This window comes from Borostomias antarcticus, assembly GCF_949987555.1.
Source record: "Borostomias antarcticus genome assembly, chromosome: 29".
NCBI lineage: Eukaryota > Metazoa > Chordata > Actinopteri > Stomiiformes > Stomiidae > Borostomias > Borostomias antarcticus.
In genome coordinates this window covers 5,082,523-5,110,498 of record NC_140262.1, presented here as the reverse complement: position 1 = coordinate 5,110,498, position 27,976 = coordinate 5,082,523, and the positions used below count along the sequence as shown (strand labels likewise).

Here is a 27,976-nt window from a genome sequence, read left to right as displayed (position 1 = left end):
CATTATGTGCTTCAAACACTGAACCCCTCGTCCTCATCTGGTTCAGCCATCTTGGAGAAACCCCTTGAGAAGAAGGCGGGTAGGAACTACGGTCCCCCTGGCAACAAGAGCTTGATCTACTTCATCGATGACATGAACATGCCAGAGGTGGACAAGTACTTCACTGTGGCTCCGCACACGCTCATCCGTCAGCACATGGACCACGGACACTGGTACGGTCACCGCGCCATAATCCCCATTTAATCACCACACAGGCACACCCCAGTAACCCCACCCTGTATGGAAACCTGCTTAGTCAAGACATCTACCTCTCCTCAGGTATGACAGAGCCAAGCTGACCCTGAAGGACATCCATAACTGCCAGTACGTAGCCTGCATGAACCCCACCTCCGGCAGCTTCACCATCGACCCACGGCTACAGGTACGCGTTGCAGGATAATCTATAGAACGAACAGGGGAAGTTCTGTTCTGGATATTATGAAGTAGATGATCTGATCTTGTTTACTGTGTCCGCTGCTCGTGTTGTTAAGTATTGTAAAGAACCAGGTCTCTCTTTCGTTGTCTCTCTCCCTTTAGAGGCACTTCTGTGTTTTTGCCGTGAGTTTCCCCGGCCAGGATGCTCTCCACAGCATCTACAACTCCATCTTCCGTCAGCATCTGGATATGGGCGGCTTCATTCCCGCCATCAAGAAGTTCTGCTCCACCCTCGTCACCTCTGCCCTGAGTGAGACAGTGCGGCTTAGTGCCCCTCATCTTATTCAACGTTCACCAACACCTCATCTTATTCAACATTCACCAACACCTCATCTTATTCAACATTCACCAACACCTCATCTTATTCAACATTCACCAACACCTCATCTTATTCAACATTCACCAACACCTCATGCAGCAGCGACACGCTCACTTCACCTGGGTGTGTTTATCTCAGTGTTCCACCAGAGGATCAGCACTTCCTTCCTGCCCACAGCGGTGAAGTTCCACTACGTCTTCAACCTCAGGGATCTGTCCAACATCTTCCAAGTGAGTCTCTCTCTCCTACACAGTCCTCTAGTATATACCGTGTTAAGGAATTTTTGTCATATCGTATTGCTACATTAGAATATATTATATTACATAACAGTCATTTAGGAGACGCTTTTATCCAAAGCGACTTAAAATAATTGCATTTAACATAGGTAATCAGTGTAGTACAATTCGCCAGAACTCACAAGTGCATCTCCCTTCTAAACAAGTGACTAAGAGCATAATCTAGTGCTGAAGCCAAAGTGCAGGAGCTTCATTACTCTCCTCTTTTCATGTATGGACTGGCCCACCCTCTCTTGTGCTCCCTGTCCTGCCAGGGCCTGCTGTTCTCCACCCCAGACTGTGTGAAGGCCCCTGCAGAGCTGGTGCGCCTCTGGCTGCATGAGTGTGACCGCGTCTACGGGGACAAGCTGGTGGACGACGAGGACATGGAGCTGTTCGCCAAGATCCAGGGAGAGGTCTGCAAGAAGTGCTTTGAGGTACGTGGAGAACACAAAAAATTTATCCACGGTTAAAAAGCGGTTTAAAGGTTCTCCGGTTTTTCCCCACCAGCAGTCACATGGGCGCACGCACTAGAGGACTGTGCTTGTTCCCCTGATCGCTCCCTTCCTCATCTTCCATGTTTGTGTGCTTTTCTCTGAAGGACATAGACACAGGTTTCCTCTTTGAGAAGCCCAACATCTACTGCCATTTCTCCCAAGGCATCGGGGAGCCCAAATACTTCCCCATCGCAGACTGGGGGACTCTGAACAAGCTGCTTCTCGAGGGCCTGGACTGCTACAACGAAGTCAATGCCGTCATGAACCTGGTACGTCTCATACAACGACACACAAACCACGGCGGTGTGGAATACAACGTGCCGATGTGGCTTCTCACCGAAGCATCGTACCGTACCTGTCCTGTGCAGGTGTTGTTCGAGGACGCCATGTCTCACATCTGTCGCATCAACCGCATCCTGGAGAGTCCCCGCGGCAACGCCCTCCTGGTTGGGGTGGGCGGGAGCGGGAAGCAGTCTCTATCCCGCCTCGCCGCCAGCATCGCCAACCTGGAGGTGTTCCAGATCACCCTGAGGAAGGGCTACGGCATCCCAGACCTCAAGGTTCAGGAGACTAACACACACACACGCACACATAAACAATGAATCCTTTTTAATCTACGATGACCCCAGATTTCCACCTCATATTAACCCCGCCGCCCCTCCCCTCTCCTGCGCAGCTGGACGTGGCGGCCCAGTACATGAAGGCGGGCGTGAAGAACATCGGCACGGTGTTCCTGATGACCGACTCCCAGGTGGCGGAGGAGGAGTTCCTGGTGCTGATCAACGACCTGCTGGCGTCGGGGGAGATCCCGGGCCTGTTCCAGGACGACGAGGTGGAGAACATCATCGGAGCCATGAGGAACGAGGTCAAAGCGGTGGGGCTCCCAGACTCCAGGGAGAACTGCTGGAAGTTCTTCATCGACAGGGTCAGGAAACAGCTCAAGGTACCTACTGACACCCTTGCCTTTCAAATGAATATCCTCTATTATGAGACAACTTACTCCCTTAAAGTGAAGAGCACTATTAAGTTGGTCTGGTCTCACACATTATCACAAGGCAGATGAGAGCTTATGGAGCATTTTACTTATTCCAATACTTGGGGGGTAAATGGTAAATGGACTACACTTATATACTATTTATCCAATATAGATTATTTATCCAAAGCGCATTACAATGGCCTCTCATTCACCCACCAATGGCAGTAGTTGCCATGCAAGGTGCTAGGCTGCTCATTGGGAGCAATTTGAGGTTCAGTGTCTTGCCCAAGGACACTTCAGGAAGGAGGCGGGATTCGAACCACCGACCCTATGATCATTGGACGACCCGCTCTACCACTGAGCCCAGTGCCCTGGTTATAGAGTGTGCTGCTCCGCCCCTGCAGGTCATCCTGTGTTTCTCTCCTGTGGGATCCACACTGAGGGTGCGAGCCAGGAAGTTCCCTGCCGTGGTCAACTGCACCTCCATCGACTGGTTCCACGAGTGGCCAGAGGAGGCGCTAACGTCCGTCAGCGCACGCTTCCTCTCCGAGACAGAGGGCGTCATGGTAACAGACGACCTCATACAGACCTTCACGTCCTCATTGTCCCCCCCCCACGCAGTGGGACGTCCGCGTTCCCGCGTGTCTGACCTCCTGTCTATCCGTCTCCACCCCAGCCGGAGGTGAAGGAGTCTCTGAGCCAGTTCATGGCCTACGTTCACAAGACGGTGAACGAGATGTCCAAGTCCTACCTCCTGTCCGACCGCCGCTACAACTACACCACGCCCAAGACCTTCCTGGAGCAGATCAAGCTGTACCAGAACCTGCTGTCGGTCAAGAGGAGCGAGCTGCTGGCCAAGATGGAGCGCCTGGAGAACGGACTCGCCAAGCTGGAGAACACCTCCACTCAGGTCAGACTGCGGAGAGGGCCGCATGCACAAAGGGGTTCTTCCACTAGTAGTGGTTTAGACTAGAGAACTGGGAATAGTATTGTGTGTGTGTACGCCATTGAAATGGAGCCCATCGTCATCCTGATTCTTCCCGAGCTGCTCTCATGTCGCAGGTGGACGACCTGAAAGCCAAGCTGGCGGTGCAGGAGGTGGAGCTTAAGCAGAAGAACGAGGACGCTGATGAGCTCATTGAGGTGGTCGGCGTGGAAACCGAGAAGGTTTCTAAGGAGAAGATTATCGCCAACGAGGAGGAGTTGAAAGTGCAAGTCATCGCCAAGGTAAGATGTCTATATGTGTGCGAGTGAGAGTGTTGAATAGTCGACTTCTGATGTTGACCGGTTGGTGTGTGTGTGTGCGTGTGTGTTTGTGTGTGTGTGTGTGTGCGTGTGTGTGTGTGTGTGTGTCTTTGCAGAACGTGGGAGAGAAACAGAGATCCTGTGAGGCGGACTTGGCCAAAGCAGAGCCCGCCCTGATGGCTGCTCAGGAGGCTCTCAACACGCTCAACAAGGTTGGTGTTGAAACTACAGTATACTTAACTATACCTCAACATGCCTGCAGTGACAGCTCTGCCTACAAGCTGAACAAGTGCAAGTTCTAGGGGCAAATTCTAATGGGGAGGCATGAAATTATGGGACAGCCGTGTGTGTGCGTGTGTGTGCGTGTGTGTGTGTGTGTGTGTGTGTGTGCGTGCGTGCGTGCATGCGAGCACTCCATCGATACTGTGCATGTTCCCCCAGAACAACCTGACAGAGCTGAAGTCGTTCGGCTCTCCCCCGGAGGCCGTGGTCAACGTGCTGGCCGCTGTGATGATCCTGATGGCTCCCGGAGGAAAGATCCCCAAAGACAAGAGCTGGAAGGCGGCCAAGACCAACACCATGGCCAAAGTGGACGCCTTCCTGGACTGCCTCATCAACTACAACAAGCAGAACATCCCCGACACCTGCATCAAGGCCTTCCAGTGAGAGCACACTGCACCCGCGCAGGATTTATCAAGGATTGTTTTGACTGTAATCTTTATTCCCTGCTTTTTATGTGATGCCGACTACCTTTTTGGAGGTAAACAGATGTACCTTTGGGTACAAATAAAAGAACCTTGACGTGAATCTACTTATCTGCTTTGTCCTCTCCCCGTACAGACCGTTTAAGAACGACGCCACATTCGAGCCAGACTTCATCCGGTCCAAGTCCATCGCTGCGGCGGGTTTGTGCTCGTGGTGTCTGAACATAGTGAGGTTCTATGAGGTGTACTGTGATGTGGAGCCCAAGCGCCAGGCTCTGGCCCAGGCCAACGCCGAGCTGGCGGCCGCCCAGGACAAACTCTCCATCATCAAGTCCAAGATCAATGTGAGCACTGTTTCGACTACATAGGAACGAACTGTGACTATGCCAACATATTCCAAGATACTAATAATGCTTATAATTGTCTGTTACACTCTTTAAATTAAATCCTCATCAAAGAGATTCTTGCTTCTTGTTTTGTAGGAACTGAACGCCAACTTGGCCAAACTGACGTCTGAGTTTGAGAGAGCCACCTCAGACAAGCTGAAGTGTCAACAGGAGGCAGATGCCACCAATCAGACCATCTCCCTGGCCAACAGGTACAGCGTGCGCACTACACAGCAAGCAGTCTTAGCATTTACAACACTAGCACCGCCATCTTTACGCCCTTATTGCATCATCCTTGTCTCCCTGTTTATGTAGTGCTGTGCCGGTCGTGACTGTGATTCTGTGTCGGTCAGGCTGGTGGGAGGTCTGGCCTCTGAGAAGATCCGCTGGTCAGAGTCCGTGGCCCAGTTCAGGATCCAGGAGGAGACCCTGAGCGGTGACGTCATGCTCGTCTCAGCCTTCGTCTCCTACGTGGGCTACTTCTCCAAGAAGTACCGCACCGACCTCATGGACAACTACTGGATGCCCTACCTCAAACAGCTCAAGGTACTCACCGACCCCTTAAAGAACCTCCAACATGGCCTCAGGAGAATAAGAGGAGACAGAGATTCATGATTGTTTGAGATTGAGATTGAGATTCATGATATTATGTCAATACTGTAATGTCATCAACATGTTTAGGGTACGGATATGATTGGCGTAATGTATTTCTTCTGTCTTTTAATGATATGTTATCTGATATCTGCTGTATTGCGTTTTGTATGAATAACTTTTAATGTATCTCTCAATTATCTTCCTGCTCAGGGACCACAGGTGGAAATGAGTTTCTTTAGCAAACCCTGGCACATTTACATTGATTGTGATGTTGATGTTGATTAATGTGCACTGTCCCTGATTTAAAAAATAATAATAAAAAAAATAAAGATAAATGATGTCCCCCCCCCACCACCCCAGGTTCCCATCCCAATCACAGAGGGGCTGGACCCCCTGATGCTGCTGACGGACGACGCTGACATCGCCGCCTGGAGTAACCAGGGCCTGCCCAGCGACCGCATGTCCATCGAGAACGCCACCATCCTGTGCAACACGGAGCGCTGGCCGCTCATCGTGGACGCCCAGCTCCAGGGAATCAAGTGGATCAAGAACAAATACGGAGATGACCTCAAGATCATACGCCTGGGCCAGAAAGGGTCAGTCGCCGTCTAGGAAATGGTCAAAAAACAACATGCGATCATTTCCTGCGTGCTGTAGACTCAAGAGCCAGTCTGCCGACCAGTAAGAAGACACTGACGCTCCAACGCTCCCTCTGGCCGTGTCTGCAGGTACCTGGACAGCATCGAGGCCGCTGTGTCCAACGGTGACGTTCTGCTTATAGAGAACATCAGTGAATCTGTGGAACCAGTGTTGGACCCGCTACTGGGGAGAAACACCATTAAGAAGGGAAAGTGAGTCAGCAGAACCTCTGGCCTCTCCCCCAGTGACCCCCTGACCTCTATCATGTGGGGGTCAGGCTGAAGGGCGCTGTCAGCGTCTCCCTGTTCTCTGACATCCTGTCTCTCTGACAGGTCCATCCGGATCGGCGATAAGGAGGTGGAGTACCACCCTAACTTCCGCCTGATCCTGCACACCAAGTACTTCAACCCCCACTACAAACCGGAGATGCAGGCGCAGTGCACGCTCATCAACTTCCTGGTGACGCGCGACGGCCTGGAGGACCAGCTGCTGGCCGCCGTGGTCGCTAAGGAGCGGCCTGACCTGGAGGAACTCAAGGTGAGGAGGGAAAGACATGGCGGTGCGGGCGGCACTGCTGAATACAGAGAAAGACAAACAGTGTGTGACACCGGCAGAGGAGATGATCTATCGGTGGATCTGAGTGGTATGTATGACATTACCAGAGAGGAGCTAGAAGTGAGGCTGATTCCACCGCCGTTCCCTCGCTGTGTGCAGGCGGAGCTGACCACGCAGCAGAACAACTTCAAGATCGTCCTGAAGCAGCTGGAGGACTCTCTGCTGGCCCGCCTCTCTGCGGCCTCGGGCAACTTCCTGGGAGACACGGCCCTGGTAGAGAACCTGGAGACCACCAAGTGCACCGCCACCGAGATCGAGGAGAAGGTGATGCCATCGGCCGGCGCCGGGGGACAGAGTGTTGTCACCGTTGTCTTAGCCTCCTAAGATGAGCTGAACCTGCCGTGTGGTTATGTCTCCTGTCAGGTGCGGGAGGCAAAGATTACTGAGGTTAAGATCAACGAGGCCAGAGAGAGCTACAGACCTGCGTCCATACGGGCTGCTCTGCTCTACTTCATCCTCAACGACCTGAACAAGATCAACCCCATCTACCAGTTCTCCCTCAAGGTCAATGTCTGCTGGGTAGCACATCAGGGCTTAGACAGTTTTATACTCTCAGATACTCAAGACTGTGTGTGTGTGTGTGTGTGTGTGTGTGTGTGTGTGTGTGTGTGTGTGCGCGCGCAGGCCTTCAGCGTGGTGTTTGAGGTGGCCATCATGCGTACAGCGCCGGCAGAGGAGGTGAAACAGAGAGTGCTCAACCTGATTGACCAGATCACCTACTCTGTGTTCATGTACACCAACCGCAGCCTGTTTGAGAGAGACAAGCTCACCTTCATCGCCCAGGTGGCCTTCCAGGTCAGAGGTCACACCAGGGGTCACAGGGACCGGGAACACAGACTTTGCAGAGCACACACACACACACACACACACACGCGTGACCATCAGTTTAGGTTAGAATGAAGACAAATCTGAAGACAAATCCATCTATTCTAGAGAAAAAAAGTGCTTCCGATAATCAAATATGGGTTTGAAACATAATGACTGTGTTGATTATTTGTGTCTTTCCTCCTGAGTAGATCTTGCTGATGAAGAAAGAGATCAACACCATCGAGCTGGAGTTCCTCCTGCGGTTCCCCTTCAAAGCAGGCCTGGGCTCTCCTGTTGACTTCCTCTCAAACCAGGGCTGGGGGGGCATCAAGGTTGGCTCTATGAGCGCGCACACACACACACACACACACACACACACATATTGCGTTGTAAGTGGTTGTGTTATTACACTAGATATCTTGCTCCTCTGTGTATAGTGGTACTATACGTTACATAGAGTAACCTCTACAATCAGGTAAAACAATATAAATGCACTTGCACGCGTGCGTGTGTGTGTGTGTGTGTGTGTGTGTGTGTGTGTGTTAGGCTCTGTCAGAGATGGATGAGTTCAAGAACCTGGACCGGGATATCGAAGGCTCAGCGAAGCGCTGGAAGAAGTTTGTGGAGTCGGAGGCTCCGGAGAAGGAGAAGTTCCCCCAGGAGTGGAAGAGCAAGACGGGGCTGCAGAAGCTCTGCATGACGAGGTGCATGAGACCGGACCGCATGTCCTACGGAGTCAGGTAGGCCAGCAGAGACGCAGACGGATACGAGCGGAACCCCGTCATCGCATCGTCGTGGTCGTCTCGAACCTCTCATTTGCGCTCCTGTAGAAACTTTGTGGAGGAGAAGCTCGGGACTAAATACGTGGAGGGGAAGAGTGTCGAGTTCTCCGTCTCGTGGGAGGAGAGCAGCTCGTCCACCCCCATCTTCTTCATCCTCTCTCCTGGAGTGGACCCCCTCAAAGACCTGGAGGCCCTGGGTACGTGTGCACACATAGAGAGGACCTGATTTGATTTATTTGACATTTAATTAAAATACATGGAGTAAAAAAAAAAGACAGACATGCATCTCAAAGAAACGTCAAGGATAAAACACAACAAAGTCATAGACTTGTTTCCATTGTGGTCCTTGGTCTCAAACATATAAAAACAATACAACAAAGAGACAGTACAACAAAGAGACAACAGAGCAGAAAATACATACATGAGCAGAATAGTGGGTTACTAGGCTTTGGCTAGGCAGAGGATGACTCAGAGCAACCACTCCACAACCACTCCATAACCACTCCACAACCACTCCATAACCACTCCACAACCGCTCCACAACCACTCCATAACCGCTCCATAACCACTCCACAACCACTCCACAACCACTCCATAACCACTCCACAACCCCTCCACAACCACTCCATAACCGCTCCATAACCACTCCACAACCACTCCACAACCACTCCATAACCACTCCACAACCCCTCCACAACCACTCCATAACCACTCCACAACCACTCCACAACCACTCCATAACCACTCCACAACCACTCCACAACCACTCCACAACCACTCCACAACCGTATCGTCCTCTACCCCCCAGGCAAGAAGCTGGGCTTCACGTTCGACAACGGAAAGTTCCACAACGTGTCTCTGGGTCAGGGCCAGGAGGTGGTGGCTGAACAAGCCTTGGACATAGCCGCCGAAGAGGGCCACTGGGTCATCCTACAGGTCAACACACACACCCACAACGCCACAGATATCTTGGAGTAGTGGGAGTGGATCCTTGGGAGACTGTAACCCTCGCTGCTTGTCAAAATACTCGCTTACCGCTGTGAAACCTCTGTCTCTTCCCAGAACATCCATCTGGTTGCCAAGTGGCTGAGCAGCCTGGACAAGCGCGTGGAGAAGTACAGCATCGGTAGCCATGACGATTACCGCGTTTACATAAGCGCTGAGCCAGCGCCGACGCCCGATTCTCACCTGATTCCACAGGGCCTGCTGGAGAACGCCATCAAGATCACCAACGAACCGCCGACCGGCATGTACGCCAACCTGCACAAGGCCCTCTACCTGTTCAACCAGGTGACATGCACAGACACGCATACACACTTTATTTTTTATTTTTTAATAAAACTGTTTTTACATATAAACAGTAAAAATGAACAGACAGGTCATCATGAGTATCACGGTTTTAACTTAAATATCCTCAGCAATAGGCTCTGCACCAGCTTCACTACTTCCTGAAAGTCACTTGGCTTCTTTATTTCCTGTCCTATATGATTGGATTAAGTGATTAATCAGGTGTGCGCTGGGTCTGCCGGTCACCTGATTAATCACTTAATCCAATCATATAGGACAGGAAATAAAGATGCCAAGTGACTTTCAGGAAGTAGTGAAGCTGGTGCACAGAGCCTATTAGCTTTGCATTACAAGTTACTTTGTCCATTAATCCTAGGAACACACATTTTTTAAAACATTATGAGCGTTCAACAGTGTGATGTCTGTCCCCTCATGCGTGTCATCAGGACACCCTGGAGATGTGCTCCAAGGAGTCGGAGTTCAAGGTGATCCTGTTTGCCCTGTGCTACTTCCACGCTGTGGTGGCGGAGAGGCGCAAGTTTGGAGCGCAGGGCTGGAACAGGTCCTACCCCTTCAACAACGGAGACCTCACCATCTCCATCAACGTGCTCTACAACTACCTGGAGGCCAACTCTAAGGTGACCACGCCTCAAGCCCACTCACGCAGCAGATTAATCGGGGAGTCCGATGACGAAGCTCACCTTCCGGGGGTTAAGCGCTACGGTGGAGGCGGTCCGCTCCGGTGGAGGCGTGCTGCTCCGGTCCTGAGTGAAACCCCGTGGTTCTCCGTCTAGGTTCCGTGGGACGACCTGCGCTACCTGTTTGGGGAGATCATGTACGGCGGCCACATCACGGACGACTGGGACAGGAAGTTGTGTCGGACCTACCTGGAGGAGTACATCAGACCAGACATGCTGGAGGGGGAGCTGTATCTCGCCCCCGACTTCCCGGTTCCACCCAACTCTGACTACAAGGTCAGTACGACACACACACACACACACACACACAAGAATAATAAACGTAAGGTTTAGGACATTGAGTGTGTGTGTGTGTCCAGGGATACCACACCTACATAGATGAGATGCTGCCTCCAGAGACCCCCTACCTGTACGGTCTTCATCCCAACGCCGAGATCGGCTTCCTCACCATCACCTCAGAGAAGCTGTTCCGCACCGTGCTGGAGATGCAGCCCAAGGAGGCGGAGGGCTCCGGCGGGGGAGGGGTGTCCCGCGAACAGAAGGTCGGACGCCACAGCAAGGTCACTCGCTCCCTGATACTGAATTCATGCCGACGCACCTGTAAACCATGTCTGTGTGTGTGTGTAGATGAAGGGTATTCTGGATGACATCCTGGAGAAGCTGCCGGAAGGGTTTAACATGATTGAGATCATGGCTAAGGTGGAGGAGAGGACGCCCTACATCATCGTGGCCTTCCAGGAGTGTGAGAGGATGAACTTCCTCACCAAGGAGATGTCTCGCTCGCTCAAAGAGCTCAACCTGGGGCTCAAGGTCTGTGTGTTTCAGCAGTCAGCTCATACTGTGTATATGACCGTGGAGAAACAGCATGGGAGTCTGTGTGTGTGTGTGTGTGTCGGTAGGGTGAGTTGACCATCACCACAGACATGGAGGAGTTGGGGAACTCTCTGTTCCTGGACACGGTGCCCGAGTCCTGGAACAAGCTGGCCTACCCCTCCCTGCACGGCCTGGGGGGCTGGTACGCCGACCTGCTGCTCCGGATCAAGGTAGCGTTCGCTCCGCCGCCGCCCCCCCCCACGCCGTCGTCCCGTCTTAACCAGCCCCATGTCCCCCGCCGCCTGTGTGTAGGAGCTGGAGGCGTGGACCGCCGACTTCGTCCTCCCCACCGCCGTGTGGCTGGCCGGCTTCTTCAACCCCCAGTCCTTCCTCACGGCCATCATGCAGTCCATGGCCCGCAAGAACGAGTGGCCGCTGGACCGGATGTGTCTGTCGGTGGAGGTGACCAAGAAGAGCCGCGAAGACATGACCAGCCCGCCCAGGGAGGGCTCCTACGTCTACGGCCTCTACATGGAGGGTAGGCCGGCCGCTCGTCACTGCGCTGGTCACTACCGTCGGCCGCGCTTTCGAAGACCTACGCGACAGCTGGTGGCAACGTCAATGACAAAACACACCGAAACGGCAGTCATTCAGTCAAACCTTTAATCTTAGTTTAAAACCCTTAAGTCACATCCATCTTTTTTTATTTACAAAGGTAATATTTGAACTGGGAACTAGAGTTTAAGGCCCTCCAGGGATCTTCACGTCACCACACCACGCGTCCGGGTTTACACTCAGCCACATCCGCCATTACTTCACTAGCTACATTCACACAGTCAAATCCACAGAACTAGCTAGGGATGTACAAAATAGAGCTATTGTCCCCGACAAAAAAAACGCTTGCTGTTGTACGTGTCAACACATACTCATACAATAGAGAAATATTTAGTACCGTTTTGAAATGATTGCAGTTAATGAAACTACATTGAAAAGCATAGTGCTATTATATCAGATGGACACTAACACAGCTGCAGGGGTTGGAGTGAGGGTGTGTTTCCCTAGGTAACACGGACTGCTCCTGACCGTGTGTGTGTGTGTGTGTGTGTGTGTGTGTGTGTGTGTGTGTAGGGGCCCGCTGGGACACTCAAACCGGTGTGATAGCAGAGGCCCGTCTGAAGGAGCTGACCCCGAACATGCCGGTGATCTTCATCAAGGCTGTGCCGGTGGACCGGCAGGAGACCAAGAACGTGTACGAGTGTCCGGTCTACAAGACCCGCATGAGGGGGCCCACCTACATCTGGACCTTCAACCTCAAGACCAAAGAGAAGCCTGCCAAGTGGGTGCTGGCCGCCGTCTGCCTCCTGCTCAGTGTTTAAGACACACACACACACACACACACACACACACACTCAGTATCTTATGCACTTCAACATCTTATGCAAATAATAAAACCTTCAATTTTATATAAAAAAACAACTTTGTGTCCTCCCTATTCGAGGGCTGCAAGCCGATAGATAAGCTGTTTCTGATGAGACGTGACAGATGGAGATTGAACCCCACACTCTCCTCTACATGTTTCATGGCTACAGCGGCACAATGAGGAACTCGAGACAGATCAGTTACTGGAACCCAGGTTCTTTGTCATCTCCCATTGCGCCACTAGGGGGCAGCCTGAACCAGCGCGGCTTGGTCAGGCCAGATCTCTCCCTCACACACACACACACACACTTGCCATTCACTCACATTTCTGCAGCATTTCATCAGGCTAAGAGAGGGGGTTAAGTCACGCTGTATGTTCACACTCGGAGGAATGTTGAAACTGGAGATCTTCGGTTCCACTTTGGCGGACAGTAGAAAGCCTTTCAGTGTGAGGGTGAAACTAGTCTGGAGAGGCTCCAAACTGCTGTCACAGCATCGCCTGTCTAACAATAGACCGGCTGCGCTAAAGACACACACATCTATTTTTAATCCCGCGTGCTCGACTGGCCCACACTGCCATTGTTGTAGTTGTTTGTTTTTTCCTTTGTCCGATGAAGAGATAAGAACTGAAAGTTCACAACTATAACCCCTTATTTACGGACCTGCACGTGTGCTAACTCTAACCCACACACACACACACACACACACACACGCGCAGTGAACAAGAGCCCAGCTAATATGTCCCGGTAGGACACGCGCCAGCTCACCTTTGCTGCTGACCTGACATTTTAGACAGAGGTCAGGACAGGTCGCATTCCTTGGTGCTTCACCAGAGTGTTTATATACGGGACATGTTCATGGTTCGCTGCTGGGAAGTCCACAGACTGTTCTGAGCTCAAGGGGATTCGGGTGACTTTAGGTGACCTTGAACCCGGTTCCTGGCCACACCTCTTTCGCTCATTTCCCAGCAGTGGTAAACAAAACAATTGAACATTTCATGATCTTCCGCTGAACGGATAGAAAGTGTGCAAGTGTGTGTGTGTGTGTGTGTGTGTCCCTAACCTGTTGTCACTCGTAAGCCTGTGGGGTTTAAGTTAAAAAAATTTGTTCAAAGACGGTTTAAGCGTGATTCCCTAAAGACACGGCACCTACTCACTTTTTCCTGTCTCAGGTGATGTGTGGTAACAGACGACACCGCCCACCTCAGCGTTTACCGTCACCATTAAACCCTCGCCACTTCCTGCTCCGCTTATCTAGTCACATCTTGACATCTGCGAGGTGGCTGCCACTCTGCGACTCCTCTTCTGCTTCGACGCCATCCTTCAGGCATTCTGGAGACGATCTGGAGGACGTCTACGCCGACGTGTTATAAGTTGGGGTTGAAAACCTGCCTGCCTGAACCCACTGCTCTCGCTGCTGCTCCAGAGCCAGGATGAAGGCCTGTCTACTCTAACCCAAACCCTAAACCAACTCCGGCCAGACTGTCAAATCATCTCCACAATACCACGATGAGGAGGAGCTTACATAGATAGGGGTGAATGTGTTGTCACATTTCTCTCTCCCTCCTGCTCTTTCCCTCTCTTGCTCGCACACACACACACACACACACACACACAAACACACACACAGCTGGCTGGGTCAAGACAATGACTACGGCAGTTAGCCAAGGGGTCATTTTCCAGAGTGTTCTTTTGTCAGACAGTTGACTGAATGTTTTATGAAGGGTGAACGCCAGCCAGTTCAAGGCTGGGGCGGTTTGGGTTAGACTGCTGGGTTGAACAGGACTGTTGTGGTTTGTAACAGGATCCACACCAGTGACTAGTGACATTTCTCAGAGACCAAAGTCTGGAGTTCCAGACAGAGTCAACATTCGAGCGCTTCTGCATCATCGCCCAGCGATCGTGACTGTGTAGTCTAGCTAGCGAGCGTACCCGTGTTGGCAGGCGCCTCAGAAGAAGTTCTTAATCAGTGGAGTCACCAGTTTGACCCACAGCTTCACGTGTCGGTCTGGCTGCTGGAACGTGGAGGAAGACACCTCGGTGGACCTCTCGTATAACATCTCCTGCTCCTGAGAGACAGACAGGGAGAGAGATAGAGAGAGATGAGAGGGAGGGAGACAGACAGGTGGCAGACAGATGGGGAGAGAGAGAGAGACGAGAGGAAGTGAGAGAGAGAGGGAGAGACAAACAGACAGGGAGAGAGAGACAGGGTGCAAGTAGGAAAAAGTTGAGACTCAAGTGTATGAACAGGAGAGAGAGCTGAAAGAGCTGTCCCTATTGTCAGTTAGGCCAGCCTACCTCCTGCAGCTGGGCCTGTAGTTCCTGGTTCTCTGTTACTATGGCGATCTGGGCCTCCAGGTCACGGTGAACTGAGCGGTATCCAAAATTTGGCGAGCCAATCAGAGTCAGACACGGCCTGTCCTGCCCTCGCAGGTAATACCACAAACCTAAAGATACACAGTTGGAATGGAGGGGAAACGCCTATTAATAAGAAGTTCCGTTCCTTGTTGGCATGTTTACATAATGCCACAGGAAATGTAAGTTAGCTCAGCACTAATCCCCATAGTATAGTCATAGAAGATCTCATGTTACAGTGGGGATTTCGGCAGGCCAAGCCCACAACAACTACAAGGAAACTCTTCAAACGCAAGAAACCCCAGAAGCCTATCCAAACCAAAGAATGAGTGTGCGTGTGTGTGTGTGTGTGTGTGTGTGTGCATCCTTAGCTTGAGGCTACGACCGGATGACATGACATACCATCCTCTCTCACGCTACATGCCAAGCTGTTCTCTCTCACATTCACACACTCTGCTCTCACATCCCTATTAGATCCAACTAGAGAGCTGTGTGTGTGTGTGTGTGTGTGTATGTGTACCGTATGCACGCACTTACGTGCATGTCAATGTGTGGAACCCACCCTTTGCATGGAAGGTCCAGTGTGCCCGGTGGTACTCGTGGAGATGGACTCTCTCCTGCTGGCCCAGCTGGCACACTTTGTTGTAGAACTGCCTGGCGATGTGGATGTACGCCGCGGGGATGGCGCCGGCCACGCCCTTCGCCCCGAAGAAGCCGTTGACCTCCGGGGAGGCGGTGAGGATCCGGTAGTCGGCGCCCGCCGCCAGGACCAGCCTCATGTAGGCGCGCGTCAGGTTGAAATAGCCGGACGTCAGGAACACCGTGGCCTCAGGTTCGGCGTCCGTCAGCAAACGCTAGGGACAACAAACGCCGCGAGAGTCGTCACACGCCGCCACGTACAGAACAATAGGCCGTGGGAGTCGCGGGAGAGAGCGGCGGCGTCTCGGGTTCACCTGGGTGATGTGCTCGTCCACCTGTATGCCCAGAGGCTTCATCTGGACCAGAGGGAACACCCAGGTGTCCTCCCCCTCCGCGTCGCCCCCCGTCTCCTCCCCCTCCGGGGGCTCGGCGGCTCGCTCCAGCAGCTGCCGCGTGCGCGCCGTGTCCACCACCTCCATGATCCGCTGACGAGCCGACTCGGAGAAAGCTGCCCGGCTACCTGTGGAGACCACGGGAGAGAGGAGCTTCAGGCTTCGTCATCACACAACACACACTGACCCCGACAACACACACACACACACACACACACACAGTCTGGCTGCAGTTAGGCTGCATTAGTAACTGTGGGGCACATTGTAGGCTTACATTAGCTATGTGTTGTGGAGTAAATGGGGTAGTTCACATTTTTCCCATTTAGGCTATGCATTTTCAGCAATGCTTTTACAATTTCTTTTCAGCTGTCCAGCATTCACACACATTTTCTGTAGGAAGTGTTATTTTTTCTAGTAATACGTTTTTATTTTTTGTAAATAAATATAGTTAATTCTAAATTATGTGCACTTGTTTCATTTCATCTCAGATGAGCGCCTTACTGTTTATTAATCTCTTACTGCACTGCACTCTGGATTATTGCACTTTGTATGTCATTGCACTTTTACTTTGCTTTCTGATATTGTTTTTAATCTGCCTTTTTAATCCCTGTGCAGCACTCTGTGCATCCATGCTGTGAAGAGTGCTATACAAATAAAGTTTTACCTACTTACTTACTGTGCATGTCTCTGACAACACTAGTAGTTTCGGGGGGCCTACCATCCCCCCTGAACAAGATTCTAGGGGAAACACTGGAGTCTGGGAACCACGCCTGCCGTCACTCACACACGCATGACTCAGAGAGAGAGAGAGAGAGCGAGAGAGAGATAGAGAGAGAGAGAGAGATAGAGAGAGAGAGAGAGAGAGAGAGAGAGAGGAACGAGTGCTCAGCTTCATTCAACAATATGTTTCTCTTTTACTGAGGTGCGCTTCTTCTCTCTGCATTCTGGACTTCATTCATTGTTCACACACACACACACACACACACACACACACACACACACAAAAGGGTTTGCACTGGTACTTTGTGTGTGTGTCTGACAGAGAGGGCCCTGTGTGTGTGTGTGTGCATATTTCTTCTCACTCCATATTATTTACCAGCAACAATACATCACTGCTCCATTCCTGGTATTCCGAACAACTGTGGCCCGGTTTTGCAGACATGATGTCATTCGGCTCTCAACCTAATATCCTGGCCGCCTGCGCACACACGCACTTCTCTTCCTCTCCTGTGCTTTCGCTATCATTTCCCTCTCTCCCTCTCACTCCTCCTTCAACACTCAGTTTGCAACATCCTCTCTGATTGGGGGCAGATTGGGCGCAGCTGTGGCTCAAGAGATCGAGCAGGTCGTGCAATGACCGCAGGGTCGGTGGTTCGATTCCCAGCTCCTCCTGTCCTCAAAGTGTCCTTGAGCAAGACACTGAACGCCAAATTGCTCCCAGTGAGCCGGCTAAAGCCTTGCATGGCAGCTGGCCACCACTGGTGTGTGAATGGGTGTGAATGGGTGAATGAGAGGCCATTGTAAAGTGCTTTGGAGAAAGCTCCATCCAGTAAGTGCAATCCATACACCAAGACATAAGCTTCAATTACACCACTTACCGATTACACCAGTGGCAACACTGGCCAAACAAAACAAATGAACCAAGTGTGAATTACACGCGCGTCACGTGAGCGTGTACCTTTATAGGGGTGCACCACGCATGTCACGTGAGCGTGTACCTTTATAGGGGTGCACCGCGCGTGTCACGTGAGCGTGTACCTTTATAGGGGTGCACCGCGCCCTCCAGCATGCTGACGGTATCGTCCGGCTGTAGCTGTAACGAGACGTCACCGACCGCTCCCACCAACTCTGCGAAGAAGTCGGCCACCTCTCCACAGTTGTCCAGCAGCACGTAGCGGTCCTGTCTGTTAGTGAAGTAGGAGTCACTCAGATTGGCCCTGGGAGGGGTGGAGGGAGGGAGAAGTAGAGGAGAGAGAGAGAGAGAGAGACATACATATAGGGAGAGGTTATAGAGAGGATTCTGGGGGATTGGTGATGGTGAAGCGGTCTACTGCGTCGTGTGTCGTGCCGCTGCCCACCGGGGACCGGCGTTCACGCCCTGGTCTGGCCAGATCCGAGTATCCATACCCACTAATAATGATGCTGTCGTCAAACAGATAGGCCTTGATGTGCTGGACTCCGATGGTCTCGTTGAAGCGCTGGGGAACCAGCAGTCGCAGGAGACCCCTCAGGTCGGGGGTGTGATACAGGGACACGCGCATCTGAGAGCTGAAACGCCTCAGTAAGGGCAGCAGCATGGTCCTGGAGTTAGTCTGACCTGCGCGCACACACACACACACACACACACACACACACACACATATATGTACAGATTGCACACATCGAGATAGTAAGCACAATTATCTTTTCACGACGAATCCTCATCACAAACCTCTTGAACCACGAGTGTAGTCGAGCAAGAGGGAGACTTTGAGGTCACTGCCGTCTTCCTGGGAACGTTCTAGAGCTTCCTCCATACAGTCCACCTGACCACACACACACACACACACACACACACACAGACACCCTAAAAGCTGGTGATCGTGATCATGATCGTCACCAATAACTTTTCCTAACATTAAAACCGATCTATCTCTTGTGTTCAGGTGTAAATGTGCCCTCCAAACATGCACACGCACACACACACTCACACACACACACACACACACACACATAGACAGGTGTGCCGTCCTACCAGGTCTTGCTCCAGGGGTCCGGTGCCCAGATAGAGCGAGGCCATCACCACTCGCCTCTTAGCCGTCTTCACACGAGCCTGAGGAGAAAAAACAACGTGCGCAAACATGCACAACAATGAACTGATGATAACTGAGCTTAACCGCACACAAACAAAACCCACAAAACAATGTAAACACATGACTGTTTCCGAGCATGGATTTTCCCAGAAACGAAGGCTTGAATGTCAGCGGTATGCCGAGGGCCACTCTGTCCTTTCATTTCGTGACAGGCACACAAATCTCAGTGACAAGCCACATACATAGGCAGTCTCTGTGACTCACCTGTGCATACCAGCGTGTTTGTGCATTAATGGGAAAGAACTTTAAATAATGTTACTTCCTTGGCTCATACCCTGGAAAACATAGACTAGATGAGTCGGTAGTACTGACGTCAGAATCATGAAATTCGTGGGAACTAGTTTCTAGTGTGACCGTGTGAAAGACACCCAACAGAGAAACCCCCCCACCCTAACCCCCACACACACACGGTGTATATACCACCCTTTCCTCTGCATGGACCGAACACCAGCAGCCACCTACCTACCTTCATGACTTGGTAGAACTGGTCCGGGGAGCTCAGGATGTGAATGTGGGCGCCGGGCACCCTGAAGGCAGGGACGTGCTCCGCCATCCAGCGGAAGCGGGCGTAGAGGCCGTCGGCGCCCTGAGCCCCAGCCGACCCTCTGGGCCCGGTGACGGAGCGGGGAGCGGGCTCCGCCTCCGCCAGGAGAGGGGCGAGCAGCAGCAGCGACGACCTGGAAGAGGAGGCGGAATCTTCACTGCGAGTGTGTAGCGTGTGTAGAGTGTGTAGCGTGTGTAGCGTGTGTAGAGTGTGTAGAGTGTGTAGCGTGTGTAGCGTGTGTAGAGTGTGTAGCGTGTGTACGTACATGTGTGTGTTTATGACCTCTAATCGTCATGAGGGAATTCCGACCGTGTTGCGCCTGGGGCCTCGTCCTGACCCCACCCTGCCCTCCCTCCCAGACAAACGCACATATCTGAACTGAGGCCGTTTCCTCACAGATAAAAGGGAGGGAGGGGCCGCAACCTCAAGGTCGTGACCCTCCTCCAGACACCCAAGCTCATACCACGGTGGTTCATGCCAGAGTTCACCCAGAACTCACATATGCTAGGACTTCAAACAGAAAGAGGAACAATACTAGCTCCATTAGGGGTTAGGCTTTGGGTTTGACTACAACCCACAGAACCTTCTGAGAGGAGGCCTCAACCGTTCAAGGAAACAACAACGCCAGTTCTACTGCTTGGTTTTAATTTTTTCATTTCAAACCTTTATTTATACTCGTGAAGCACTGAGGTTTCCCTCATTTACAATGATGATGAGTTTACATAGAGACACAAATAACAACAAGACAGTTGACAAACAAAAGTTTTTTCGTAGACTAATGGGCCTTTTGTCCAATCAGAAACCACTAGAACACTGAGATCCAAACAGCCAGGAATAACTTAATCTTCAGCGGTGTCAGCAGTTTCATACTCAGCTGCCCGATTTCAAATCTTTATGTACAAGTGTGTTTCAACTCAAGCTTATCCTATGTATTTACCACTGTGCAAAGGTTGTCTGAACAACACCAATATGGGGTGTTAAGATAATGTATGTTGTTAGATAGTGTTAAGGTTCTTAGAAGATAGCTCTAGCAGTCTGGGTGCTCGGTCTGTCGTAATGCTTGACTGATGAGTCAAGTTTTATTTTTTGTGCTGCATTTAAACTGAATGCTGCATGAATAAGCATCATAATTTAGTTGGTGTGTGTGTTCATTTTCTGTTCCTCGTGGTTGATTTGAACCATGTGATTGAGAGGGTGACTTCTATTCTCACACACACCGCCCCTCATTACGGCCAAATTCTGACGCATCGCTCCTCAGCTTTCAGTCAAGGGAAAGTCATCTAAACCAAAGATCTGTGTGAAGTAAACAGTCTACGGATGCCTACAGTATGTGTCCTTCCTTCCTTCCTTCCTTCCTTCCTTCCTCTCTGGTTTCCCTAGACCTGTATCAGGGCTGTTATCTTCCAGGCTGTATAGCCTACTCCGCCCTGTAAGCACTGAAAAACAGCGCACATCAACGAGGATGATCAATCCACAAGGTCAAAACAAAGGCACACCTCACCAAAGTATCCATATCCCAAGCTTGGACCCCCTGCGGTTCACCTACAAAGCCAACAGGTCTGTGGACAATGCAGTAAACTGGGCCCTCAACTTGCTTCAGCATCTCAGAACTGGGCTCTGATAGGCTAGTGGCCTCCGCCCACTGTAAATATACCACAACCATATTCAAACCACGTGGGCCTAATCCACCAAATCACACAGGGTGATCTGTTACATTTTATATACTTTTTAACTATTAAAAAAAAGCTATTAGCTATATTGAATTAATTGTCAAGGATCTGGACCACAGCTACCCAGCAATTGACGAAAAGTAGTAGGTTACTTCATTTGAACTTAATTGAAGACAAAAATCAACAAAAAGTGAGATATTTAACAAAATGTCCTGGATACAGCCTTCTACTATTGGGAGTGAGGAAGACATTCTTAGAGATTCTCCTCAGCGAAACACAATCATTCACAGAGGACATGAATAGTGAAGGAAATATGTTCTGCACTGTTGGACATGCAGGCCTAACAGGTGCCAGAGGACAGGTGTGTGCAGGTAGTAGAGGCTTAAACACCTGAGGCAAGAAACGTGACAGGTGACATTTTCATTACTCTGCTTTTTAGCCTACTTTGAGTTTGATAATCCAGATTTATTTATTCAGGTATTAATTTGACAGTGGAGTTTTTATTTTGTTTTGGCTATCGGTCGATTAATCGTTTTCCTGTTCCAAACAATCATTATTATATCGGCCTTTAAAAATCCACTATCGGTCGACCTCTATCCCAGACCATCAGCTCCGGTTCCCCCCAAGGCTGTGTCCTTTCCCCTCTACTCTTCTCCCTGGATACGAACAGCTGCACCTCCAGCCACCAGTCAGTCACGCTCCCCACCACCCTCATCGGTCTCATCTCTGACTGGGATGAGTCCACCTACAGGTGGGAGACTGACCATCTGTTGTCCTGGTGCAGCCAAAACAACCTGGAGCTCAATGCTCTAAGACGGTGGAGATAGTTGTGGACTTCAGAAAGAAACTCTTTGAACCGCTCCCCTCTGGTCCATCAGGACCCAAAGCTCGAGGCACAAAAACAGTTTATTTTCGACTGCAACTGGCCTGATTAACAACACATGTGACCCCCACTGACACGGTCTAGCCTGTAGGCTACATTTTTGTTGATTGTACCGTATTGTATTATATCACTTCATTATTGTATTTCGCGCTGTCCTGTCTTATATTTTCACTGTTTATTTCCTATTTTGTACATTTTGATACATTGTTTTGTATATTGTACTGTATCTCTTCGTTATTGTATTTTGCACTGCCCTGTCTTATTCACGCACTATTATTATTGTCATGAACCAACAGACCAAGACAAATTCCTCACAGGTGCAAGCCTACATGCCTACTTGGCTAAAATAAAATCAGAATCTATTGCGAAACCTAACAGTTCTCAAACATGCTCTCAAAGATATGTTCTTGTCAGTAATGCGCGTGCTTTGCGTCACATTACAGTTAATGTAGACCTTGGAGCTGATCACCAACAATAAATCATTACAATAATAATAATAATTAATGTTGTTTACTGAGATGTACTTTGTACACTAGGATAATGTTCTAGGTCAAACATTGATTTATCTACTGCAGGGGCCTTGTGCCCAAGCCATCTTGTCTGTGTAATGAGCTTAGACTATACACACACACACACACACACACACAGACACACACAGACACACACACACACGCACGCACACACACACACACACACACACAGACAGACAGACAGACAGACAGACACAGACACACAGACACACGCACAGACACACACACGGACACAGAGAGATGACAGGTCTATCGTGTCCCCAACATATCTCACTGGAGGTGAAAACATGCATGAGACTTGTTCACTGGCCTTCAGTGTCTATCTCCCCTACATCAGTGTATATCTACCCTACATCAGTGTATATCTACCCTGCTCCCCCGTTACTGTACCAGAGGAACTGGGAGAGATTCAAATGATCCGGAACGAAAAAACGCGTTTCCTCATTCTACCAGTGAGCGCAGACGAGACAATCATGCATTGTACTAATAAAATGTCTCCCACTGCGCTGCAAACACATGTCAACGTCAACCACAGGAATCCTTCACCGGGGTGAGAACAGTGTGTACTCCCGTTTGAGTAGAGGGACTTGCTGGTTTATGTACAATATGCATCCGTCGAAAGAGAAGCATGCAGCAAAACTTCTGCAACAGTCTAATGAAAAGTTGCAAAGAATACAATCTGATGATCGATCTTTCCATGCGAAAGCAGGAGACATTGCATGCGTGGTTATGGCAGAAGTTGGTTGGGGGAAAAAAATGAAGCAGAACATACATAGGCTGCCCGCATACAGTATAAGGTTGACAGGGCTAAGCATGTCTGTAACGCTGCAGAAAAGGCTGCTTTTCTCTGCCGACCTTCCCTTTGTCTTACCCTCTCCTCCTGTCCCGTGTCCGGAAGAATCGGTCTGATATTCGTGTGAATACGCCGGTAAGGGCCGGTGTGTACACCGAGTACACCAGCCTCCTCCACGACATGGGAGCAGCCATTATTACAGCAGGTTTTGAATGAACCCAACTTTATCAGCAAGGATTGCGAACACGTTCTGAGATGAGCAGCGAGAGCTTCTGGGAAGTCAGATTAGAGATGTGAAGACAGCGCATAGACTGTGGTTTATTATCTTTATTATCACTACGAATATTTAGAACATAAGTGACCTATATAGTGTAAGGTTTTCTTATGATTGCTGCTGCTTTTTATTATTATAATAATGATGAGTTATTATTATTATTAGTAGTTATATAGGCCTACCTGATTCTTTTTTGTAGAGCCAGCCTACAACAGCCCCTCCAGAAACTCATTGTGGAATAATACTGTGCCCTTTGTAGTTGTGGTAGATCCAGTTCCCTCACAGAATAGGTCTGCTACTCAAATAAGATAGGCTATACTTTTAATAGCCTACCCGAACTTCACGAGTCCTCTTTATGCAACTGGAAATATATTAGTAAAACACAACTTTTATTATTAAAATAATCAAAATCTAAATGTAGGTGGGTAAAATAATAATTAGGCCTATAGAGAATGGTAGTAGCTACTTCAGATTAATTGCGGCCCCTAGTGGCTGAGGTCTGCATAACGGAGCTGGAGCTCCAAGATAGACCAATTATAAAGATCAATATTGTCCAAGGTGGACTAACTGGATGAAACCTGATGCAGTCGAAGAGGCGCTCCAAACCCTTCACACCTGTTGGGTGAATCGGCCAAGTAGGCCAGGGTGTTCAGGGAACAGGAAGTCTCATGTTAAAGTATCCCTAGTCTATTATTATTCAATAAAGGCCGATCTCACTAGCCAATAAATTAAATAGGCTATTGTATGAAATGATAGACGATCTTTGCACAGAATCTATCAGCGAAATCAGCAGTGACTGGTAGTCCGTCGTTAAAATAGCATTATCCTGTGCTCTGCTGGGGCGTGTTAACTTTTTCACCTTGTCAGAGAGAAGGATAGGCCTCTATGGGAGGACCTACGAGCGAGTACCAGGAATCGCGTCCCATAAAGAAGGTCACGCTGATTATTTATTGGCAATCTGCCAAGAGCGTGTGTGCGCGTGTGTGCGTGTGGTTGTGTGTTTGACAGAGAGAGAGAGAGAGAGAGAGAGAGAGAGAGAGAGAGAGAGAGACTGTGTGTGTGTGTGTGTGTGTGTGTGTGTGTGTGTGTGTGTGTGTGTGTGTGTGCGTGCGGCAGTGTGTTTGACAGAGAGCGAGGGAGAGAGAGACTGTGTGTGTGTGTGTGTGTGTGCGTGTGTGTGCGTGTGTGTGTGTGTGTGTGCGTGCGTGTATGTGCGCGCGCGCGGTATGTGTGTGCGCGTGTGTTTACTGGAAGAAGGAGGTGGAGCCTCCTTATTACGAATATCCTTTACTCAGTGCCCGTAGAAACACAATTACCTCCGTTCACAGAGAGTGGAGTTCTGTATAGACAAGATTCCTACATTCCTCCGTGCGTAAATACCCAAATAGGGGCCAGTATTGGAAGTTAATGACTAAGTTAATACTTAATTTAATACGGCGACTCTCGGGGACCTCGGGTTTTTCCCCCCGGAACGGACGGCTGCGGTCCAGAACAGAGAGCATCTCCAAGGTAATAAGAAAGGCGCTCCATGTTTCACAGGTGCGTGTATGTGCAAAATAATGGACACGACTGTGCGCAATCAGGCAATATTACTCCAATGATGCTGCTACAGTGTTTAGACTTCAGTTGCAGGCTCGAAATTGTGGGTTCTATAGGATAATAATGGCGCACTGCAGTCCTGGGGACCCCAGACGCTGGAATATATGCGTCTGGTAAAAGTACATTTTGGTTCATCATCAGAAGCCGTCCGTAGTACCGACGAGACCGGGTCCTTGTGGTGAGTCCCGCAGAGCCGGTTCCGTCCCACTTAAGTCCGTTTCAAACAGCCTCGCAGCTCAGCCAGACGGCCAGAGGAACAGGGGATTCACAGTGAAACCGGAGAATGGGGCCGCTCTGTCGCGAGTGACCAGGGAATGAGGTTATTTATTGAAAGAAAGAGCCGGACTCATTCACAGTGGCCCCGTTTCTGAAATCCCTGGCGTTTCGCGATCGAAGACAATTGAAAACTATCGGTATCAGGTTCCGGTCTGAATGTTTAGCCCCAGGAAGAATTAGTTTGAGCTATAAATACCTACACTTTCGATTACCTCTTACTGAAGTTCATTTGTCATGATATGTTGTGGTAATTGCATTTAAACGAAGCCAGGAAAACTGCCCCATACGAACCAGCGCTGAGACCCCTCTAGTTCCCTCTGTAAATGACCACCTTTGGAACGAGTTTGGTGAATGGATGTTGTTTGTGGGTCAACAATGCATGGTGCATATACCTTGTGTGCATATTTGCATGCAGCGTGTGTGTGTGTGTGTGTGTGTGTGTGTGTGTGTGTGTGTGGACTAAGGGTTGTCGTAGACCTCGTCATGGGATGTACTTTACTGATGTGTAATCCCCTTTCATCTCTCCTCTGCAGCTGTGTGTAGGTGGTTCCTCCCAGGTCCTCTCTGGATGCATCAGGCCCCTCTCTGCCGGAGCCCTGGGCCCTGTTCGTGAGCCCGCCTCCCTCGCCCCCCCCCTCCCTCTCCTCTCCTCCCCCCCGCCCCCCTCCCTCGAACCCCGGCCTCGTCCCTGGGCTTCCCCCCTCCCCCCCTCCTGCTCTGGACCCCCTGCCTCTCGGCCAGCGAGCGGAGGCGGGGGGTCAGGGCGCCATGGTAACCCACAGCAGGCACAACCCCCCCGTCATGAGCAGCGTGACCCCTCCAGAGGCCAGGGGTCAGGGTTCAAACCTCACCCCCCACCGCTACAAGCCCTTCAGCTCGCACGCGCACTACCAGCAGGTCAGTCAGCCGCCATACAGGCGCCATGTCAAACGCCCCGCACACCAGCACACCTCACTTCCACGTACCTGGAGTTGTATAACTCTGAATGAATTATAAATCAAATCAAATCTAACTTTATTTGTATAGCGCATTTCACAGGGGCAACACAATGCGCTTTACAGAGAGCAATGGGGGGGGGGGGCATAGGTCCCACCCCTACATATTCCAGAGGGAAGCAAAAAAAACTGAAAAGGGGGCCAGAAAAGTGAGCTGTAGAAATTCTTCCCTGACCTCTCTCAACGTGACGATCAAGCAAGCTCCTGGGAAATGTTTGTCTATTGGCTAAGAACATATACAGAGCAGTAAACATGGGCTGAATACTTCACAAGAGAGACATGACTAACAGGAGAGTGCACAAATAGTTCCAGAGAAGTTGCCTACATGGTCGGCCATTATGTGTTAGCCATCTCTGTAGTCTCTAATATGACATAGAGATATGAATATATAAATGATCTAAATCCATGCACTGCCCCCCCCCCCCCCCCCCCCCCCAGGTGATGTGTGCCCTGCGTAAGCTCCAGGAGAGTGGCTTCTACTGGGGGGCCGTGGGGGGCCGCGAGGCCAGCTCCCTGCTCCGCTCCGAGCCCCCCGGCACCTTCCTGGTGCGCGACTCCTCCGACCACCACCACTTCTTCACCCTGTCGGTCCAGACGTCCCGCGGGACCAAGAACCTGCGCATCCACAGCGAGGGGGGCGGGTTCTATCTGCAGCCCGACCCCGGCTGCGCCCACACGCCGCCGCGCTTCGACTGCGTGCTCAAGCTGATCGGCCACTACATGGGGAGAGGAGGGGGAGGAGGGGGGGAGGCGGAGGGAGGAGGAGCCTCAGGCGGGGCGGCGCCCGGGGGGAGCGCGTACCTGATCCACACCGGAGGGGAGAGGGTTCCTCTGGAGCTGCGCCGGCCCCTCTCCTCCTCGCTGTCCTCGCTGCAGCACCTGTGCAGGAAGACCCTGAACGCACGGCTGGGCGACCCGGGACGCGGAGGTCAGCAGCTGCCGCACGCGCTCAGAGACTTCCTGGAGGAGTACGACGCCCCCATCTGAGCGCCCCCGGGGCTGGACTGTGTGAGTCCCGCTGACGGGGCCCCCCCTCCCTGGGGGACGCAGGGGCCAGAGACACGGGTCCGGCTCCAGAGACACATGTCCGGCTTTCTGTGTAAATGTGTGCTAATTCGGTCAGAACAAAGTTACTCTCGGATGCTGATCTCAGGTCAGCTGTTGAGTCGGTCCTGCGATTGTAAAAAGTTTTGAAAATGAGGAGGCTAAGCTGATCCTATATCTGTTGTTTGACAAAGAAGGACATCTTCTAAGCAGAGCTTATGTCTTAACTTGTCTGCGAAGAAGTAGACCCTTGTCTGGGTGACCAACGGATACCTCCCCCTCCCCCTCTTCAAAATCGACCGCCAATGAGACGCCAGACAAACGCAGGGGTCAAAGTTTAAGGTGTTTGCCGCAGACGCAGAGCGGAGTCTCGTAGAATATTCACCTGATGGGTTGACATTAACGATGACAGCAGAAGCCTGCCACAATGTTCTGTGTAGGTTTAGGAACATGGATAGAACGTGTCCCGGCGGTTTGTTCTGCTGTAACGTTCTCTCCTGTCTGACATTTAACTGCCTCAGAACCGCCTGACTGGACGTGAAGAAAGAGAGGGAGGGACACAGATTGAGCGAGAGAGAGAGAGAGAGAGAGAGAGAGAGAG

The 27,976-nt window shown here is 50.9% G+C and overlaps 3 protein-coding genes across 3 annotated transcripts in view; 2 read left to right on the top strand and 1 right to left on the bottom strand.

Moving 5' to 3' along the window:
- The window catches only part of LOC311326910 (dynein axonemal heavy chain 17-like), a gene marked incomplete at its 5' end in the record, with an annotated part of 33,528 nt that extends 19,046 nt beyond the window's left edge, over positions 1–14,482 (top strand). The window contains 34 exons of the mRNA XM_084459889.1: positions 47–212; positions 319–421; positions 577–724; positions 932–1,023; positions 1,344–1,505; positions 1,670–1,834; positions 1,934–2,125; positions 2,242–2,508; positions 2,946–3,107; positions 3,218–3,451; positions 3,604–3,768; positions 3,903–3,998; positions 4,228–4,448; positions 4,627–4,834; positions 4,973–5,088; positions 5,230–5,422; positions 5,831–6,066; positions 6,199–6,321; positions 6,442–6,646; positions 6,824–6,988; positions 7,088–7,228; positions 7,349–7,519; positions 7,741–7,863; positions 8,078–8,271; positions 8,362–8,510; positions 9,122–9,249; positions 9,376–9,603; positions 10,047–10,238; positions 10,395–10,574; positions 10,658–10,840; positions 10,926–11,108; positions 11,198–11,341; positions 11,424–11,649; positions 12,240–14,482. Of these exons, the coding sequence (XP_084316015.1) occupies positions 47–212; positions 319–421; positions 577–724; positions 932–1,023; positions 1,344–1,505; positions 1,670–1,834; positions 1,934–2,125; positions 2,242–2,508; positions 2,946–3,107; positions 3,218–3,451; positions 3,604–3,768; positions 3,903–3,998; positions 4,228–4,448; positions 4,627–4,834; positions 4,973–5,088; positions 5,230–5,422; positions 5,831–6,066; positions 6,199–6,321; positions 6,442–6,646; positions 6,824–6,988; positions 7,088–7,228; positions 7,349–7,519; positions 7,741–7,863; positions 8,078–8,271; positions 8,362–8,510; positions 9,122–9,249; positions 9,376–9,603; positions 10,047–10,238; positions 10,395–10,574; positions 10,658–10,840; positions 10,926–11,108; positions 11,198–11,341; positions 11,424–11,649; positions 12,240–12,487 (5,909 nt within the window). The 3' untranslated portion in view covers positions 12,488–14,482. The remainder of the gene's footprint in view (positions 1–46; positions 213–318; positions 422–576; positions 725–931; positions 1,024–1,343; positions 1,506–1,669; positions 1,835–1,933; positions 2,126–2,241; positions 2,509–2,945; positions 3,108–3,217; positions 3,452–3,603; positions 3,769–3,902; positions 3,999–4,227; positions 4,449–4,626; positions 4,835–4,972; positions 5,089–5,229; positions 5,423–5,830; positions 6,067–6,198; positions 6,322–6,441; positions 6,647–6,823; positions 6,989–7,087; positions 7,229–7,348; positions 7,520–7,740; positions 7,864–8,077; positions 8,272–8,361; positions 8,511–9,121; positions 9,250–9,375; positions 9,604–10,046; positions 10,239–10,394; positions 10,575–10,657; positions 10,841–10,925; positions 11,109–11,197; positions 11,342–11,423; positions 11,650–12,239) is intronic.
- pgs1 (phosphatidylglycerophosphate synthase 1) lies at positions 12,362–23,418 on the bottom strand. The gene is made up of 11 exons (XM_084459665.1): positions 23,266–23,418; positions 19,234–19,444; positions 18,650–18,727; positions 18,347–18,440; positions 18,043–18,232; positions 17,674–17,852; positions 15,838–16,043; positions 15,447–15,738; positions 14,828–14,976; positions 14,462–14,598; positions 12,362–12,472 (listed from the first exon to the last, which is right to left on the bottom strand). Exons 1-10 carry the CDS (start codon positions 23,379–23,381, stop codon positions 14,479–14,481), a joined length of 1,635 nt encoding a protein of 544 aa, XP_084315791.1. The 5' UTR covers positions 23,382–23,418; the 3' UTR covers positions 12,362–12,472; positions 14,462–14,478.
- A 2,686-nt stretch (positions 23,419–26,104) lies between these two features.
- On the top strand, positions 26,105–27,318 carry socs3b (suppressor of cytokine signaling 3b; the record flags this gene model as incomplete). The annotated part of the gene is made up of 2 exons (XM_084459669.1): positions 26,105–26,233; positions 26,770–27,318. The coding sequence occupies 2 exons, from the start codon at positions 26,105–26,107 to the stop codon at positions 27,316–27,318; spliced, it is 678 nt and encodes a 225-aa protein (XP_084315795.1).
- Between the last annotated feature and the right edge of the window lie 658 nt (positions 27,319–27,976).